Source organism: Rhinolophus hipposideros (genome assembly GCF_964194185.1).
Source record: "Rhinolophus hipposideros genome assembly, chromosome: 3".
NCBI lineage: Eukaryota > Metazoa > Chordata > Mammalia > Chiroptera > Rhinolophidae > Rhinolophus > Rhinolophus hipposideros.
The window spans coordinates 102,879,449-102,896,801 of NC_138049.1; the positions used below are offsets into that span (position 1 = coordinate 102,879,449).

Sequence of the window (17,353 nt, forward strand, 5' to 3'; positions counted from 1 at the left end):
TACATTTGAAAAATAGGCTTTATTTTAACCAGTGGTATTGTATGACATCCTATATGGCATAACTGATTACAGCCAAGTTCATGAATACAAATAAAATAGCAGTTTCCCGCATTCTCGCTTCGGTTTCCTGTTCAGAAAAATCAGGAGATGGGAGCATTATGCTCAGAAACCAAGGAGTTCTTCCATGGGCTCCAGCTGAGTCCAGGCTCCTTGGTGCCTTCAGCCTCCATATACGTAACATACATGGTCACAATTGCAGACCTTTATGAAAAAATATTCAGAGCAATATTTCTGTAGGAAATCACTCTAGCATTTACAACCAAACATGGCTGATAAAATTCATCTTGCTGGGGACTGAGGATTTGAACTGTGTATCAAGGAGATGAGGACTTTGCATTCATCTTCCTTTAAAGAGGGGGAGAATTCCAGGTGAGGTGTGATCACCGTCAGCCTGCCTCCTTCCTTCTTGCTCCAGGTGACTTGGGGTCCTACCCTGTCCCCCTAGAGTGCATGTGTCACTGCACTGTGACAGAAAAATGGAAACACCTTGGCCCAAATACATAATTTTGTCACAAGGCCAACACTGGAAGTGGCTTTACACTTTCTTATTTCACAAAAGGTTTAAATACACGGGCCCTTATATATTACAAGGTGCCTGAAATTCAGAAAATTATGAAAACAACTTTTCTCCACCCCTGAGGATATTTCATCTTTATAAAGTTGAAAATACAAAATATTAAAATAATTTGCCCTTTCTCCCCATCAAAAGGAATCACATTCTCAAAGTATTCCTGCAATATACAAAATTCTGAAACAAAATTTATTTCTCCCTAAACCAAGACCAAGAAGTCAATGTTAAGCTGCCAAGAAGAGCCTTTTCCAAAGAAGAGTGGAAAAGACACTTCGCTACTTTTTTGGTAAATAACCATATCTAGACACAGATCGCAAAAGGAGTTTCTGGCCTCATGAGTTTTTATTTTTCACTTTGATTTTCAGCATTTCTTAGCACTGGTTAATGGGAGTGAAGAGAACAACTTGTCTTCCAAAGTCTGAGATATTCCTGGGAAAAGCCCTAATCTTTCCCGTGATGGCTCCCCAAAATAGTTGGTTGAAAACCAGATGGCAAGAATGAAAATGTTATACAGCCATCTGCTCCATTTCTTCATAATTTTCACATCAAAAGCACCTGGAGTATCAATTGTGTTCAACACAAAATAGCACTGGGGGCTGATGAGAAGATGATGTCACCTGCCCGTAGCATCAGCCAAGGTGACGTGGGTTCTGAACTACCCAAGAAGTCTTCACTGGCAAACTTGCTTGGCACCAGGGCCTCCCCCCCAAAAACAGAACAAGCAGCTGTGCATGCTCAAATAGCAAGACGTGCAAAACACATCGTCACTCTGCTAGAAAGAAAGAGCACACAGGAAGTACACTGACAGCAAGAACCGGCTTCTGGCTATGGGGCCAATACTCAGGAAACCTCTGCACTGACGGTGGGGGGAAGCAGAGAAATGGCAACACCTTGGGGGGTGCTGAGGAAGAGAGAGAGAAGCACATATACGCATGCTCACACATGCACACATGGTGCCTCTGAAGGCTCCCGGTTCACGAGGGGCCGTCTGACACCCTGACGACTTGCCTGGCTCAGAACTTCATTTGCTGCACCCTCTTAACTATCTACACTTTCTCCTCTCTGTTTAAGGCACAAACATATTTACAGTTTCAGATACACCTGCTGAGTTCCGAGATTCACACTGAGCAAGTTAATCTTAGACTAGTGCACAGAAGCCAGTTGGTCCTTTTTGGCTGTACGCTTCGCTGAGGGACGGCTTCAGATCTGAAGCAGCCAGAAGGTGTGAGCCTTCTCTCTACGCCCCTGTGGGGGTGTGGTCAGGTCTACCCCAACACCAAGGTGGGGCCACAGGAGAGGCCAAAGTGGCAAAAGCATGACCGGGATCTGGGACATGTAACATTGTTTACTCGGCGTCTAACAAACCCTAACAAGATGGCAGCGCTCGCCTGCCAGAGCTGACTCTCACAAAAGAGCAAGCGGAGGCTGCCACGGAACAGCTGTCACTCCCCATAAAGTCACTGATCCTAGTTTGCTCATATTTTCTTACCCTCCCACAAAGACAGACAGACATACACACCCACATACTAACACACGTGTGCACGTGCACACACTGACACACACACACATACACACACCCCTCTTCCACCATGGAGGAAATCTTTGCAACAAGAGGCACTTGAATGATATTTGGAGAGTTCCCGTGAAAAGGCCTTTCCCTCACAGTGAAGTGGGATCAACAGCAAAGAAACCAGGTGCTCAGGACTCCATCTCTTCTTGGTCAAGGGGTGGCGGCACAAAGCTGACGACTTCATCGTAGGTCAGGCCTAGACATTGGGAAGGAAAAGCAGGATGTGAGCGCTCAGACTGTTCTCCTCGTTGGCAGGCACTATCATTTCTAAGCCAAGATCATCAGTCCCTGTCCAGGCTAGTGGTTTGATGCGCTATGTCGAGTAACTACCTCATTGCTTGTCTGTGACAGCCGAACGGACCATGCGATTACACAGACGTTCAAGGAGACATATACACGCACCCAGTTTGTGTTTCTTTCAGTGCCTCCTCTTTAAAGCTTTCTGGAGAACGAGCTCAAGAATAATAGAGTGCTCCCACAAGCTAGTAGGTTGGTGCAAAAGTAACTGAGGTTTAAAAGGTTAAAAAAAAAAAAAAATTGCAAAAACCGCAATTACTTTTGCACCAACCTAATACAACAACAGACAATCCTGGCTTTGGGGATTGAACTGGCGTTCTGAATTTGTATTTTATGGAAAGAATGTATGAGATTGGACATAGGAGTCTTAGGTTCCATTTCTGGCTGTGTCCCTAACTAGCTCTAGGTAACAGATAAGATAGAAACTCTCTTTGCCCCTGTTCTACCAATTGCGAAACTGTAAAAATACTGTTTCCCTCCTTATCTCAGAGAGAGGTTCTAAATGCAAAGATTCTGAGAACTCCAAGATGTAAGCAGATGTGAGGGGCTGTGTGCAAAATGAGACCCGATATCAGCAGGTCAAAGGTCCAAAGAATGTCATCGTCTACAACGGTTTCCATCAGAGGAACACATTCTCTGCATCAGAGACCCTATGCACAAGGTTTATCGAGTTGTGTAGAGCCAGACATTTGATTTCCCCCCCAGCTTGTGGTGAGTGGCTCTCTTAGGAAAGATTTTTAAATCTAAGTCCTCAAGTTAGATGTTAACCCTGCCATTACAACTTACTTTTCCATTCATCTATCAGGAGGTCCCTGCTCTCAAAGGACTGATCGTAAGGGTCGGCCACGGGCTCGTCGTCAGGGTCATGGTACTGGGCAAAGTAGGCATGTGCGAGGGCTTGGGCTGCCGTGATTCTCTTATCTGAGTCCAAGACAAGCATCTTCTCCAGCAAGTCGACAGCTGTCAATTCGAACCACAAATGAGAAAGAAAAAAGAAGTTTTTAACGTTACCAAAAAATTACGCCTTAGGAAGCAAACACATAGTTTTGACCCTTCGAACCTAAACAAAAATTCTCTTCCAAAGTGTCTGCTCTAAGATATATTATGACTTTTCTCCTTGATATGTGTGTGCGTATGTATTTTGTATTTTTTAAGGATACATTACTGAAGAAGAACTTAAGAAAATAACTGAGATTCTGTTTGAACAAGCTTTTGTGGAATGCCAATGTCAGGCTGTTAACCACTACTGTCAAACTATGTCACAATGAAAGCCTACAGCTAAGGTAAACTAGAAGAGATAAGTAGGGCTAGTTTTTAAGTTTTCATCTTTTTTGTCCCCCTTCACTATTTATTTACTAACAGAAGGCAAATGAATACTCATCAAATGCATCATCAAACGATGGACAAAATGAGGGGTTTTACATGGATGTGTGGGTAAGAGACATAGTATTTGGAAAAAATGATATTTTTAAATGTTCACTATTAAAAATTTCAATATACAAAACAATACAGCGAATACTCCTATGCTCACCACCCATATCCAACAATTCACATTTTACATTTCTTTATCTATATATGTACTGTTTACTGGACCATTTAAAAATAAAATTATAGACATGATACTTTATCCCTAAATATTACATATGACACTTTCCTATATAATCATAAAACAGTTATATCTGACAAATAAATAATCCCAAATATCATCTAAAGTCCAGTTCAGGTTAAAATTTCTCCAGTTATTCCAAAATTGTCTTTTACACCTAGTTTGTTCAAATCAGAATCCAATTAAGGGCCATACACTTTTTTTTATTGGGTTTCTTTAGTTTCCCTGAATCTAGAAAAATCCCTGCACCTCTAACCTCTGATTTTGCTAACTCTGACCTCAAAGACCGTACAGGTGTCTTGAGAACATCCATCGTTCGGGATTGGTCTGATTGCTTCTTGGTGCCATCACACCTTTGTTTGCCTCTCCCTCTTGTATTTCCTGGAGACCATCTTAGATCTAAAAATTGGGTAAGAACTAGCCTAACATTTTTGGCAAGACTATTTCATAGGTGACTCTGTGTACTGAATGGTGCATTAAAGCCATCTGTCCTGTTATTAAGGATGCTAAATTTGATCACTGGGTTAAGACACTTCTTTTTTGCTTTAAGCAACTAATCTGTGGGATACCTGGCATCACATGGGTACCATTAGTTCCCTTCACTTAAGGCTTCTAGCATCCACTGACTTTCCTTCACAGCAAATGTCTCACTTGGGGTCACAGAGTGGTGGTTTTTCTCATTCTTTCAAACGAATATGTTTTGAGTTTCAGAATGGCGGCAGGATAAGTACCTCCACGACCATAGGGATCACTTTGGTGAAACAAAGCGTCTGAGGTGTGGCAAATTGTCGATGATCCCCTAAGAGTGGAAGTGGGCAGGAGGGGAGTGAAGGGCAGACAGTTTCCTGAAGAGATCCACTGTTGTGTACAGCGGAGGCTGTAAAAGACCCCCGCCCTGCAGTCTGAACTTCAGAGTCATCCAAGGGAGAAATGTGGTTTTCAGAGGGATAGAAAAACAAGGTGAATATTCATGTGTCAATTCAAGTTTGTTATGTTTACTCTTTAAAGCACTGGGAGAATTGCCTAGATATACATTCTTTTTCTCTTCTTAGAAAAAGTAAACCTTACCAGCTGTTGTGTGAATCCCATGGTGAATCTCTGGCGCCCCTATGGTAAAAAGTACCATGTCCTTATAACCAATACTTTGATGAGGAATAAGGCCAGGGGTAAGAAAAAGATTCCTCTATGATCTTGACAGATACAAATACGTACACTACATCAAAGGGCAATTTAAGTTTTAAGTCATGTTTTGAGAATAATGGTGAAATACGAAGTCAGTGACTGACAAAACACGTGTTGACATTTACATTACTGCTGTATTCCCGCTCAGTTAATATGCTGGGTGCGTCTGTGGTCAGTAACACCGTGCTCTCAGAAGTCTGCAAGAAGAGACTCTTTACATCACATCGCTGTTTGGCAGGGGGCTGTGAGGCATTTAAATTCTGAGAACCGCAGTGCTGAGCACCACACAGCCCAAAGCCTCCACTCAACTCACTGGCAGTCTGTATTGCTAAGTAATATCTAGTTCTTTGGAATGTTGACATGTCACGATTCCAGAGAAAGGGACACCTATCAGGATGGATGTGACCTAAATAAGCCGCTGGAACGCAAACATATCCCCTCTTCCCCAGAAAAACGAATTAACAAATCTCTGAGTGGGCTAACAGGAACTCAGGCAGTAAGCACTGCCGTGTCTAAAACATGAGCTGAAATGATGAACAAAAATTCAGAACAGAATGACAGATAAGAAAGCTACCGCATACAGCATCAGTTCCCAAATTGTTGGAGTACTTACGACTCTCCTTAAAGAGAGCTTCTCACAGATCCTCGAGGGAGGTAACGGCTCAAGTAAATCATACAAAGCCAGTGGGACACACCGGGCAGCTGCGTACCTAAATCCACCCCAGGAGAATCCTCCACACTCTGATGTGTTTGTGGATGTGAGCGTGACCCAGCTGAGATCTGACAAACTCCGTCTCCGAGGCCGCCATGAACTCACCCATACGGCCCAGCGCTTCAGAGAGTGTGACCATCTCTGCTATAATAAGAATTGTCACACCAACACTGAAACCACTGTCAACAATCACTGCGGGTGAAGCACTTGAAAAGGGAAAACCACTTAGCCTTCACTCCAACTTCTGAAGAGGTCCTCAGGGCTGCCAGCCCTCAGAAGGATAAAACTAAACGTGAAGCACAGCTGCTGGAACGCTTGAGCAGAGGGTGACCCTCTGTAACACAATCTTCAGGAAGGGAGAGGGGGATCATACTATTATCACAGCACTGCTCGCGCCCTGTCAGGAGGGCCTGGCCTGGTTTTCTGTGTCCTTCATTACACAGCGCTGTGCACTGCCTTCTCCTGGAGTCAGGGGATTAGAGCCTTAGGCGATTCCACTTTCAGGGGGCTGACGGAAGCGCACATCAGCCCCCAGCTTTCAGGGACAAAGCAACTCCTTTTGTAGCCAAGGCAGTACATATCCCTGATACATCCCTTTGCCAAGGACCCTGGAAGCGATGGTGGCAGGAGGAAATACGGCGCCACTCCTTAAAGTCTGAGGTGGCAAATTAGCTCCCCAAAGAGAGAATGGTTAAGTCTCTGAGGTTAGAAGGGGGGAAGGGAAAAGTACATGAGGATGACAGGACCTGTAGCACCAGGAAGCTACAAGCAGCGCAGAGCACACTGGGCTCACCAAACACCCATCGGCGATTTAGCTGTTCTTCCCCTCTGCTTGGGAAGCCATAAAACGACAGCAGTTGTGAACACAGGTCACAGGCTTTCCAATCCCTAAGTTACATCATAACCAACTTGACATCCATGAGATGAGGATATGGGCAACTTACCCAAGGGATTGGCACCAATAAACACATTTGCAAAGTTCATCTTCGGCATCTGGGTCAAAGACTGAATGTAGTTTCTTGCCTGTAAAAACAAAGGGTTTTCAAAATGGCTTAGTTCCATGCTATTGCCCTCAGAGCACCTCGGTCCTGTCGAGAACAAGTGTTAACTGACAGAGTCTGCTCGCTCCCGTGTTCATGGCGCTCTTCGATGTTCATTAACGACTTCTTACTGCCGCTCTTATTCATGATCACCACCTGTATTTATCTCCCTGCTACACCTCACAGTTCTGTTTCAAGGGAACGAGAATGCTAACCAATTAAGTTCCCTTTCATTAGCTTTCTGATCATTGGATCAGAAGTTTGAAAAATGAGGCCAAGCTATCTAAGAAGTAGCCCTTCCTCACACAGCCTTCCTGAAAAGCTAAAATTGGCACAGGATTTGGTATTCCAAAAGAAAGTCTAGGACTGGCAGTCTTTTGATGATGCTGATCTCAGGAGATGCTCTGAATACGTCGAAAGGATATCAATATTAAACCTTGCTAACAAAGTAATCTTGCTAACAAGAAAGTAAACATAAGCTTCTTAGTATATTATTCTAAGAGGCTCAAACACATTTTAAAAATACTAAATCAACTTAATAAGAGTAATCAAGAATAGTGGATTCTAAGTTACATGGCCTAGGCAGAAATCCTTCCCCTATAAGCTACATCTTCGGCAAGTCTCAAGTAACATGGCTATTAACTTAGCTGCAGAATACTACTATTAGATGTTAGTGTTTGGCTTGCCTGTATCATATGGTTATTGTGATGCACAAGCAAGAGAAAACTCATAAAAGACCATCAAACTAAAATTCTAACACAACATTTATATTACCAATACAGCTGTTCTAAGTTTGGTCCCGGGGGTGGGACAGACTTGAGTTTGAATCTTGACTTGATCACTTTGGACAAGTTACTTATTCTTCTGAAGTCTTGGGCTCCTCATCTGTCAAAAGGGATTAGTAACAGTGCCCACCTCACATGCTGAAGGAAGGATTACAGATAACAAACCAGTACTTCCTTCGCCCAGTACTTGGGTCACAGTGAGAGTTCAGTAAACATTAGCTGCGATCACTGAAGCCTTCATGTCCTAAGGAGGTTTCAACTTCCAAATTTCTGAATTTCATTCTAAGGAACTTAAGATGCCAGATTCTTTCAAGGACTGGCAGCTCTAATCAAGGCAAAAACAAAACTGGTCTTAAGAATGATCATATAAATACTATGTAACTCATAAATGTGTGCTTCAGATATTAGGTATTAAATTATGTCTATGGCCTTCCCTGTTTCAATGAATAAATCCCATGATCAGTTCATCTGAGTAGCTGATAAAACTCCTTTGAATCTCTTAAGCTCCTCCTTAAAATTCCTGTTTTAATACAGGTACGAGTACACACACACACACACACACACACACACACACACACACACACACCACATAAAAGGTTAGAAAAAGTTCTGGTTTCCAGGGCAACTGCACCTTCTTAGTCACTGTATGTGCAGCAAGCAGGAGACAGCCGCTTTGAAAAGCAGTTGAGAAGCTTTCTAATTCAAAACGAAAGTTCTAGGAATTGAGTATCTACATGGCTGTAATCCCTTCCTACTTGAGCATATATAAGATGTAACCAAAAAATACTGTGAATGTTTAAATAAAATAGAAATTTATTACAGTAAAAGACACATTGCCATTAATCCCCCTCAAAATACTCACCCTCGCTTCGAACACACGTATCCCATCCTTCTTGCCACTTTCTGAAGCAGTTCTGGAAGTCCTCTTTCATGAGTGTCTTTAGTTGGCTGTCATGGCTGCCTCGATGTCCTGAATCGATTCAAAACATTTACCTTTCATGGTCATTTTGACTTTGGGAAAGAGCCAGAAGTCACATGGTGCTAGATCTGGTGAATTAGGTGGATGAGGACACACTGTATTGTTTTTATTTGACAGAAATTGCCATACCAGAAGCGATGTGTGACACGGAGTCTTTCTGCTGTGATCATGAAATACGCTGAATGCTGCTGCTGAGTGCCATCCAACGGAAAGGCGGGGATCTTCAATACAGGAAACAGCACATCGAACTTTAGTAACAATGTGTGACAAGTTTCAGCTTGTTTGGTGCAGTCAGTCAGGTATGAGCTACGGTTGAGAGAAGGTATGTTTTAGTGTTGCTGTAAATCATCCTCCATCATGACAATGCTCTGGGTCACACACTGCTGCTGGTACAGCAATTTCTGTCCAATAAGAACATTACAGTGTGTCCTCATCCACCTCATTCACCAGATCTGGCACCGTGCGACTTCTGGCTCCTTCCCCAAAGTCAAAATGATTCAGGACATCGAGGCAGCCACGACAGCGCAACTAAGGACACTCACGAAAGAGGCCTTCCAGAACCGCTTCAGACAGTGGCAAGAAGGATGGGATACGTGTGTTCGAAGCGAGGGGGAGTATTCTGAGGGGGATTCATGGCACTGCGTCTTTTACCGTGATGATTTTTTTTATTTAAACACTCACCGTATTGTTTGATCACCCCTCGTAGATGAACAGGTGAAGGGAAAGCAGAGGTAAAGAGAACAGCCATCCCTCTCATAAGATAAGGGAGGTGAATAAGGCCACCTGAATACAGCTGACGTAAAAACAAGGCTGCTGGGAAGGGTCTCTGCGATGCTAACCAGGTTCCCCAAAATCTTGAGGGCACCTTAGGAAACAGTGCCCTAATCATCCCTGTTGATAAAACTAGAGGTGGATTAGTTAAGAATTAGTAAAAAAAAGGGCACCTAACCCTATGTAAGCGTTCATATTTATTCTGTGTTATTTGTATATCTTTTACATATAATACTTATTAGTGTTGGATATTTTATAGTGTTTTTTTTTAATGAAGATCATTTGATCATTAAAAAAAAAATGTTGATGACTAGGAAAGCATGCCAATGGCCTTCGGTTAACTGCACATCCGGCCGAAAGTCATCAGATGGTAGCACACCCTACCTGCAAGGCAGAGAAACTAGGAAAACACAAAACAGCCTCTTGAGCACTAAGTTCATAAAACCCAAATATCAAAGTAACATCATTTTCTGCGGACAAGTCTATCAATTATATATATTCTCAATCTAGAGAACTGGATGACATTTTATCCCAAATGCCAACATCCTGAAATAGCACACAAGCAGGTCCCTCAGTAGCCCTCAAGGCACATGCAAGCATTCAGTGACATTAAAAACCGTGTTGGTTATACAGTGGCAATCAAACGAGCACGTGGCCTTCGGAAGGACAGGTCCCTGTGCAGTCTATTTGTTCTCACCTCATGGCTTGGCATCCTGTTAATGAGATAAGCAGGGGGTGTCCCCGTCAGACGCATTATCTGCTGAAGCTGGTTAATATCTTAGATGCCTAGTCAAGGGCATTGTTAAACACAGTGCAAAACATCACTCTCAAGTTTTCAAAAAGGCCAAAAGCCACCCCCAAACAAACAGAAAACCCACTCCCCACCCATCCCACCCACCCAGGCCAGAGCCCAAGGCTGCATGCTTCTGTAAATGGCATGAGTTATTGGACATGTACCAGTGACGGGCCGTGTGGATGAGAACATTTTTCTTTGGTTTTAGCATCATCTTTAACATTAACTATTTCAGGCCCCCCCTTGGCCCAGGATGCCAGCCAGAGAACTGTTTTCAGGTACTGATGGCCAAAACCTGTTTGCTTGTGGGGTAAATGGAGATGATTCAGAAAAATATGATACAACTTTGGACAAAAGAATAGATCCAATAGGTCCACTGAAGGAAGAGGTTCAATTTTTGTGGCACAGGTTCTGGTGATTCTCCATGGCACCCGCCCCCTCCCCCGGCCCCAATGTAAGACAGGTAGGAGTGTGGGCTGATAAGCAATGCCAAGTTTCAAAGACATTAGTAGTGGTACATTTGAAATACATGCCACAAACACACAGGTGAATGAAGAAAGGGGAGATGGGGGAAGTTAGACGCCAACGGCAAAGACAAAATACAAGTCACAGGCTGCTGGCGGTGCTACAGCATGTGCCAGTGACTTCTCCCACAGGTCTCTAACAGGTGGTCAGACTGACTTCACCTCACAAACAGCTGGGGCAAACACTCTGCAGTTGTGACAAAGGCATAGGAGGCCTTCCAGAAGTACAAGGACCTACGTAAGCCGTACTGCAAACTTCTCTCTTTTCGCTGTCCCATCAGTTTTAACACAGTTCCCCCTCCTCCAAAATATTACGAGAACTGTTAGTTTATCATGTAGTCACTCCTGTTAAAGCAGAAGTGATGGGATTTTTAAAACTCTCAACACAATTCAATAAAGCCTTTTTATTATATTCCCTTTCTTGCTAATTATTAACATCCTCCTTCAGCAGCAGCGGCGTCTTCATTAAGCACTCTGGGCAAATGACTTCGCTTCTTTGTGGTTCCCCTCAGTGTTTTTTCCACTTTAGCTCATTCTCTGAACTCAAATTTCCCAGCGGTCAGATTACTACAACTACACGTTCAAGGCCGGGCGTTAGGAAGCAGCCGGGCTGTGTGTGCCACCCTAAGCCCAAAGACTTAGGGGCTGGCATATCCAAAAGTGGTATGAGGTTCTTTTCAAGTTCTCACAACAAAGTTTAGATTTTTAAACAAGTTACATAACAAACAGTAGTCTGCATGCCAAGAGAAATAACAAAAGGGGTCAGTAAGTAAACCAGCAATAGAGTACCACTTGGGTTTTAAAATGTTAAAATCCTGCCACCTCTCTCATTTCCTGGGAAAAATACCAGGCCTGTACATTTTCTGTTTTTGTCTCCTCTAGTCAAATGGGTTGTCATAACCCCTTCTTGTCAGGAAGTTAGGAAGAATAAATTTCTAGAGAAAAATGTGAGAGTGAGTCAGTCAAAGGGCTTTTGCTTTCTTAATATGACTTTTCGTTCTTTCACTAATTAGTGTAGGTACTGGGTCACCAACCAAAACAATTGTATCTCCTCAGCCTTCCATCATGACCCATTTATCCCCTCCTCACGGCGTACCCTCGCTTGCTTGCAATCAGCCCACCCATGATTGCGTTTTCTTACAGAAAATGTCCTACTATTTATCGACTTAATTTCTATACAAACAATGCCATCAGTACTTCACTACTTTTCCGGAGTAATGAAAATCACTATTGCCCTTCTCTGTTTACTACATTCCTTCAAAACTGAATGTTCCTTTCAATGTGTAAACTCTTTCAACAATTTTACTCACCTGGCTTTGTTATTTACCTATGAAGTGTTCCACACGTGATGTGCTTTTAAGATAAACTGGTACTTGGGCAGTGTCACTGAAATCAAATTGATCTTGTCTACCCTTTTGAATGTTTAAACTGCTTTTACCCACTCGCCATAACTATGTAGGAAAAAAAACACCCTTTCTTATTCCTATCCTCCATACGACAGTATTGGAGCAAGTTCTGTAGTCTGGTACTCAAGTTTCCCATGCCCAACTCTCTATCAGAGCTCTGTAATACATAACGTGCTCTACTTCACATAAGATAAAGACATCTCAATATTCGGTCAGACACTTGGTGGTGTTTCTTTCTTAAAAATAAGTGATGGATTCATGATAAATAAATACTATTAGACCCATACCTTTTCTTTTAGAAATGCTTGGGACTGACTAACAGCACGTATCTCTAGGGCAGATGGCTGGGAGTGGGAGGGGGACTGAGAAAGAGCTACTGGAAGCATCCCAGGCAGGGAATGAACGTGCTAGCTCAGTCTCATTAGCACTATTCAGTATTCATCCCAACTCCTGCTCAACACCACTCCCCTGCCCTCACGTCCTCTCTATTAGCTCATCTTTCTAAGCAAATGCATTGAAAACAAAAAGCACTGTCCTCTCTAAGCATCTTCGCTTATCTTCTCTGCTTTACTCCAACACAGCTTCTGCATTTCATAGAGCAAAAGAAAACACTCTTTCGGCTGACACTGTGGTCAGTACCCCTGACAATGACTTACAACAGTGCAATCGCAGGAGATTACAATTTAGATCGTGTTATCAGAACATGTGGGATCCATGCTCAGCTCTGCCAAGTGACTCAGCATATGACGCAGGCAAGTCCCAGCCTTTCTGTGCTGTGGCTTCCTCCTCTTCAATAAGTCAATGAAACAAAATAAAATAGGGCCAGCAACGTCCGTCGGTGTGGAAATTCATAAATACCGGGGGCTTTGTGGTCCTTTTAGGGAATGTACCCGACACGCAGCAGACGACGTTCTTCTCGCTTCTGACAGGGAGATGATGAACAGTGCAAACTCACCTGCAGCACCTGCCTCAAGCTACCCAGCAGTGTCCCCAACTGGGCAAAGACCCCTTCAGTCAGAGATGCTGGGGCGAGGCTCCAGGAGGGCACCACTGAGGCTCGGCTCTACAGCTCTTTTTTCCCTTTGATCCAACTGCCTGGCAGCAGCCAGAGGGGAAAAGGACAAAGGCCAGGCTTTGATGATTTCTTTCATGTCTCCTGCCCAAGAAAATGACCAACAGCAGGAAACCGTAGCCCAAGGAAGTAGGGTGGCATTCCCATGGCTTCTCTGCCAATGCCTGCACAGAGGTAGGAAAGCATGAGCACCAACGTTTTTTCAAGTTATTCAAGTTCGTAATTACAAAGGCAGGCCGTGGGAGGAAGGATTTACAACCCGACTCCTGTGCCTCTGAGGTGTCAGGAGTGGGGTGGAACCTCTGGCGGTCTGGAGCCTGGGTAGAGAAGCGCTCCTGTTAGAAAGTGACACAGGATGTGCAAGTTGTCTATTGTAAACCCATGAAAAGCAAGTAACCTCCGGAAAAGGGCAATAGCGTGTAGACAATGCACATTCCATGCTTTAGTGATGCCCTTAGACTAACAGAGGGTGAAGCTCATGCTCTGAGAACCAATACTAACCAACATGTGAAAAGAACCCTGGAGTATATGTGAAACTTCTGAGAAAGATGAAGTCGGGGTTGGAGAATGGAGACAGGTTTTCCATTAATCTCTTGGAATTAAAAAAAAAAATCTCCTGGAATTAATTAGAATCTCAGATCTCATTTACTGGGATATTACTGTCCAATGCAGGCTTCCGTGATCTAAGTACATACCCAGGTAGAGAGAAAACAAAACACACTCCTGCATGTGACCGTGTGTGTATGTGTGTGTGTGTGTGCGCGCGCGCAAGCATGCGCACACGTACACACTTACACCTCATCCTGGGAGACAGCACGCAAAGGGCACATGTGCTTAAAAACATCCCCGGTTCAAAGTACAGATTGATGGAAGGCAAGTGACAGAGGTGCCCAACAGGGCAGGTAATTACAATCAAAGCATCAACTCACAGACTCTGAGGAGATTTTCTTCAAAAGCTCAGCCCCTGGGGTTCCAACGAGTCTTAAAATGAGCTTCAACTGATCAATATCTAATGGTGGACTATAAAGGAAAATGTTGGGACAAAATAAAAATGGAAAACAAACAAACAAACCAAAAACAAACAAACAAACAAAATACCCCCGTAACAAAAATTAAAAACCCCAAAGCCAGCCAAAACGGTGAATTCATCTAGGCAAGGATGGTCACTTCAAATAGAACCCGCTCCTCCTGTACAAAGAGTCAAAGTATGATCACACACGTGTCCAACTTATATTCATTTTGTGCATCTGTCAACATCCGCGTTAGGAAAGTGAAGCGACTCTCGCTGCCACAGACGGCAGGGGAAACACAGAGCTTCACACAGTCCCTGTACGCAGCCCACACCTCGCCTTCCACCAAAGCATCAGCCGCCAGGGACGTAAAGGGCAGTGGGAAGGAGGGCGCCAAAGGTAAGAAAGAAGCAACAGGGCACAGAAGCCAGGGCTGTACAGGCCTACCCGTCAACCCGCCTCCGAGGCGTGGCCCGGGGAGCTTGTGCTATGGCAGAGGCCTGTGAGGCTCCCAGAGCCTACCCACGTGGCCGTGTCCCCCAGGCAACCTCTCTCTCTGCACTGGCCGTGGCGGGCAGAGAACTGTGAGTGACAGCCAGCAGAGGGCCCCACTCCCCCACTGCATCCGTGTGAACTTCAGGAGTGCCCGAATAAAGCAGGACCTACCGGGTTTCAACCTCGTAACAGCATTAGCAAAACTCACACATCCCAAAGGCTCTAAGTAACCGGGCACAGCACCCAAACCTTTATTCTGGTAACCAACTCTTCCGTGTATACTCAGAATGCATGTGCCCATGTTAACAGGAAGACAAAAACTTCCATTTGCTCTTACTGCTTTGAGCCCTGCCTAAGAGGGAAATTAAAAGGGAGAGAAAAAACATCTTACGAAATACCTTTTAATAATCTCTGTGCCAATGGGAATAGTTACTCCGTGTTTATGCTGACATTCGGGGGAAAGGAGAGAATGACTACCTTCTGATTCCTGTCAAGAAACCTGTCAGGTTTTTGCATGATTAGGTCCTTCTCAAAGTCAGGTCTCAGCTTAAACCTCACCTCGTCAGAGAGGCCTCCCCCAGCACTACATAAAGAAGTCCACCCACTCCTATCTCAGCACACTGCTTGAAAACCTCACAGTAATCGGTAACTACTTAGCTTACTGACTGTCACCTCCGCTGATCTGTAGCCCTCTGAGGGCAGAAGCCACTCTGCCTGTTGACCACATATCCCCAGGGCTTAGCATAACATCTGGTACATGACGGGCACTTAAAATATTTAAGGAGAAGGTAGAGTAGGATGGAAGGGAGGATGGCAGAAAATATTTCTTATGATTACACATATAAAAGCAATACAGCATAACTTAAAAATAAGGGCCTCTGCAAGCCACAGTTGCCTAATATACAGGAATTACTTATGCAATATCACTGGCATCTCACCCTATTCTTTTTATTTTCTTCCCCACATATGAAATTAACGTAAGTGGAAGAAAATTCTAGACAGGAGTCAGCAAATCCCAACCTGCTGCCTGTTCTGAAAATAAAGTTTTATTGGCACATTGCCATGCCCATTCGTTTATGTACTGTCAGTTACTGCTTTCACCCTGCACAGCAGAACTGAGCAGTTAAAACAGAAACCACATGGTCCCCAAGCCTAAAATATTTACTATCTGGCCCTTTAGGAAAAGGTTTGCCTAACCCCACCCTAGACCCAAACAACATGTGTTCTATAGAAAATAAAGATAAATTAAAAACAAATCCTGGGGTGGCCGGTTAGCTCAGTTGGTCAGAGCGTGGTGCTGGCAGCACCAGGTTTGCTGGTTCAATCCCTGCGTGGGCTACTGTGAGCTGCACCCTCGTTAAAAAAAAAAAAAAAAAGTCCACTCACGTGAGTTATTTCTGAATTAAGAACAGAGAACTTTGTCATCTGCAAATGGCAAAAATCAATGTATTCTGGAGGTTAAAATTTCAATACCGATTTCTTAGTTCCGGTTTGAGGAGGAAAAAATTATACAGCATACAAATGAGGACAGAGCAAAAAGGAGGATGGATATGGTCTTGCTCTCAAATAATGAAAATAACTATTTTACAATAGAATTTAGTACAAGATCCTCTTTGCTTATTTAAAATAATTCAGTTTACAAACAGTTACACTGCTCACACTCTTCAGAAATAAATGGAACTGGGCAGCTGTCCTACAAGATAAAGGATATCGCATATGAGGAAAAAAACCCAAAACTAGATTACTTCAACTCAAACAGCTTAAATTTACAATGTGTGCATCACAACTCACCTCTAATGTTGCTGAGATTGGTACTCTTGTTTCAGAGATGTTTGACTGCTGAAAGTGAGAGCCAAGTTTCCTACTCCCTCCGAGGAAGGCAGAAGACTCTGGGCTGTGAGTTTCTCGACTGCCCTAACGTCATCCTAACGTACCTGAAGGGTATCCATTCCCCGTGAGTCACAGTAGCTCACTACCGCAGTGAGCTGGGGGACCCCATGTCTTCCACCCGCTTCTGGCAGCATGAAACGATCTCAGGCCTGAAGAATAAATAAAGCCCAATGCCCCAGCCTCACAGCTGAGGCCCTCCCTGACTGGGCATCAGGCTTCCTTTCTGACTTGGCCTCAAACTATTATTCCTTAATACACTCAATGCTTAAACACATAACAAACATTCCAGGCACTTCTAGGCTTCCATCTTCTTATTTACCCAAGTCATAAACAGGAATACCCTCCATTCTCACCTTCTACCTAGCCTTTTCTCTTCTTATTTACTCTTCCAAGTCCTGCTTAAAGGAGAACTCTGCCATGAAGTCTTCCTGGTTATCTTGAGTTTGAATTAATCCCTGCTTCTTCTCAGTAACTTATTTATACCTCTATTACAGTATTTTTTTTTTATCACTCAGTCTTGTTTTATAATCAGAGAGTGAACATTTGTCCAAGTAACTCCTGTAACTCACTTCCCACGAGTATGATCATTC

At 43.7% G+C, this 17,353-nt stretch overlaps 1 protein-coding gene across 10 annotated transcripts in view; it reads right to left on the reverse strand.

Moving 5' to 3' along the window:
- MAPK14 (mitogen-activated protein kinase 14) overlaps positions 1 to 17,353 on the reverse strand; it is a 66,117-nt gene continuing 48,764 nt past the window's right edge. For 4 of the 10 annotated variants that reach the window (XM_081044464.1, XM_081044473.1, XM_081044470.1 and 1 more), the window contains 4 exons: positions 14,298 to 14,377; positions 6,943 to 7,021; positions 3,285 to 3,458; positions 1 to 2,397 (listed from right to left, as the gene is read on the reverse strand). In XM_081044464.1, the coding sequence (XP_080900590.1) occupies positions 2,330 to 2,397; positions 3,285 to 3,458; positions 6,943 to 7,021; positions 14,298 to 14,377 (401 nt within the window). In that variant the 3' untranslated portion in view covers positions 1 to 2,329. Of the gene's footprint in view, positions 2,398 to 3,284; positions 3,459 to 4,835; positions 4,904 to 6,942; positions 7,022 to 10,270; positions 10,351 to 12,846; positions 13,533 to 14,297; positions 14,378 to 17,353 lie in introns of those variants that run through there. The other 6 variants (XM_081044466.1, XM_081044472.1, XM_081044469.1 and 3 more) reach the window with 4 other exon arrangements.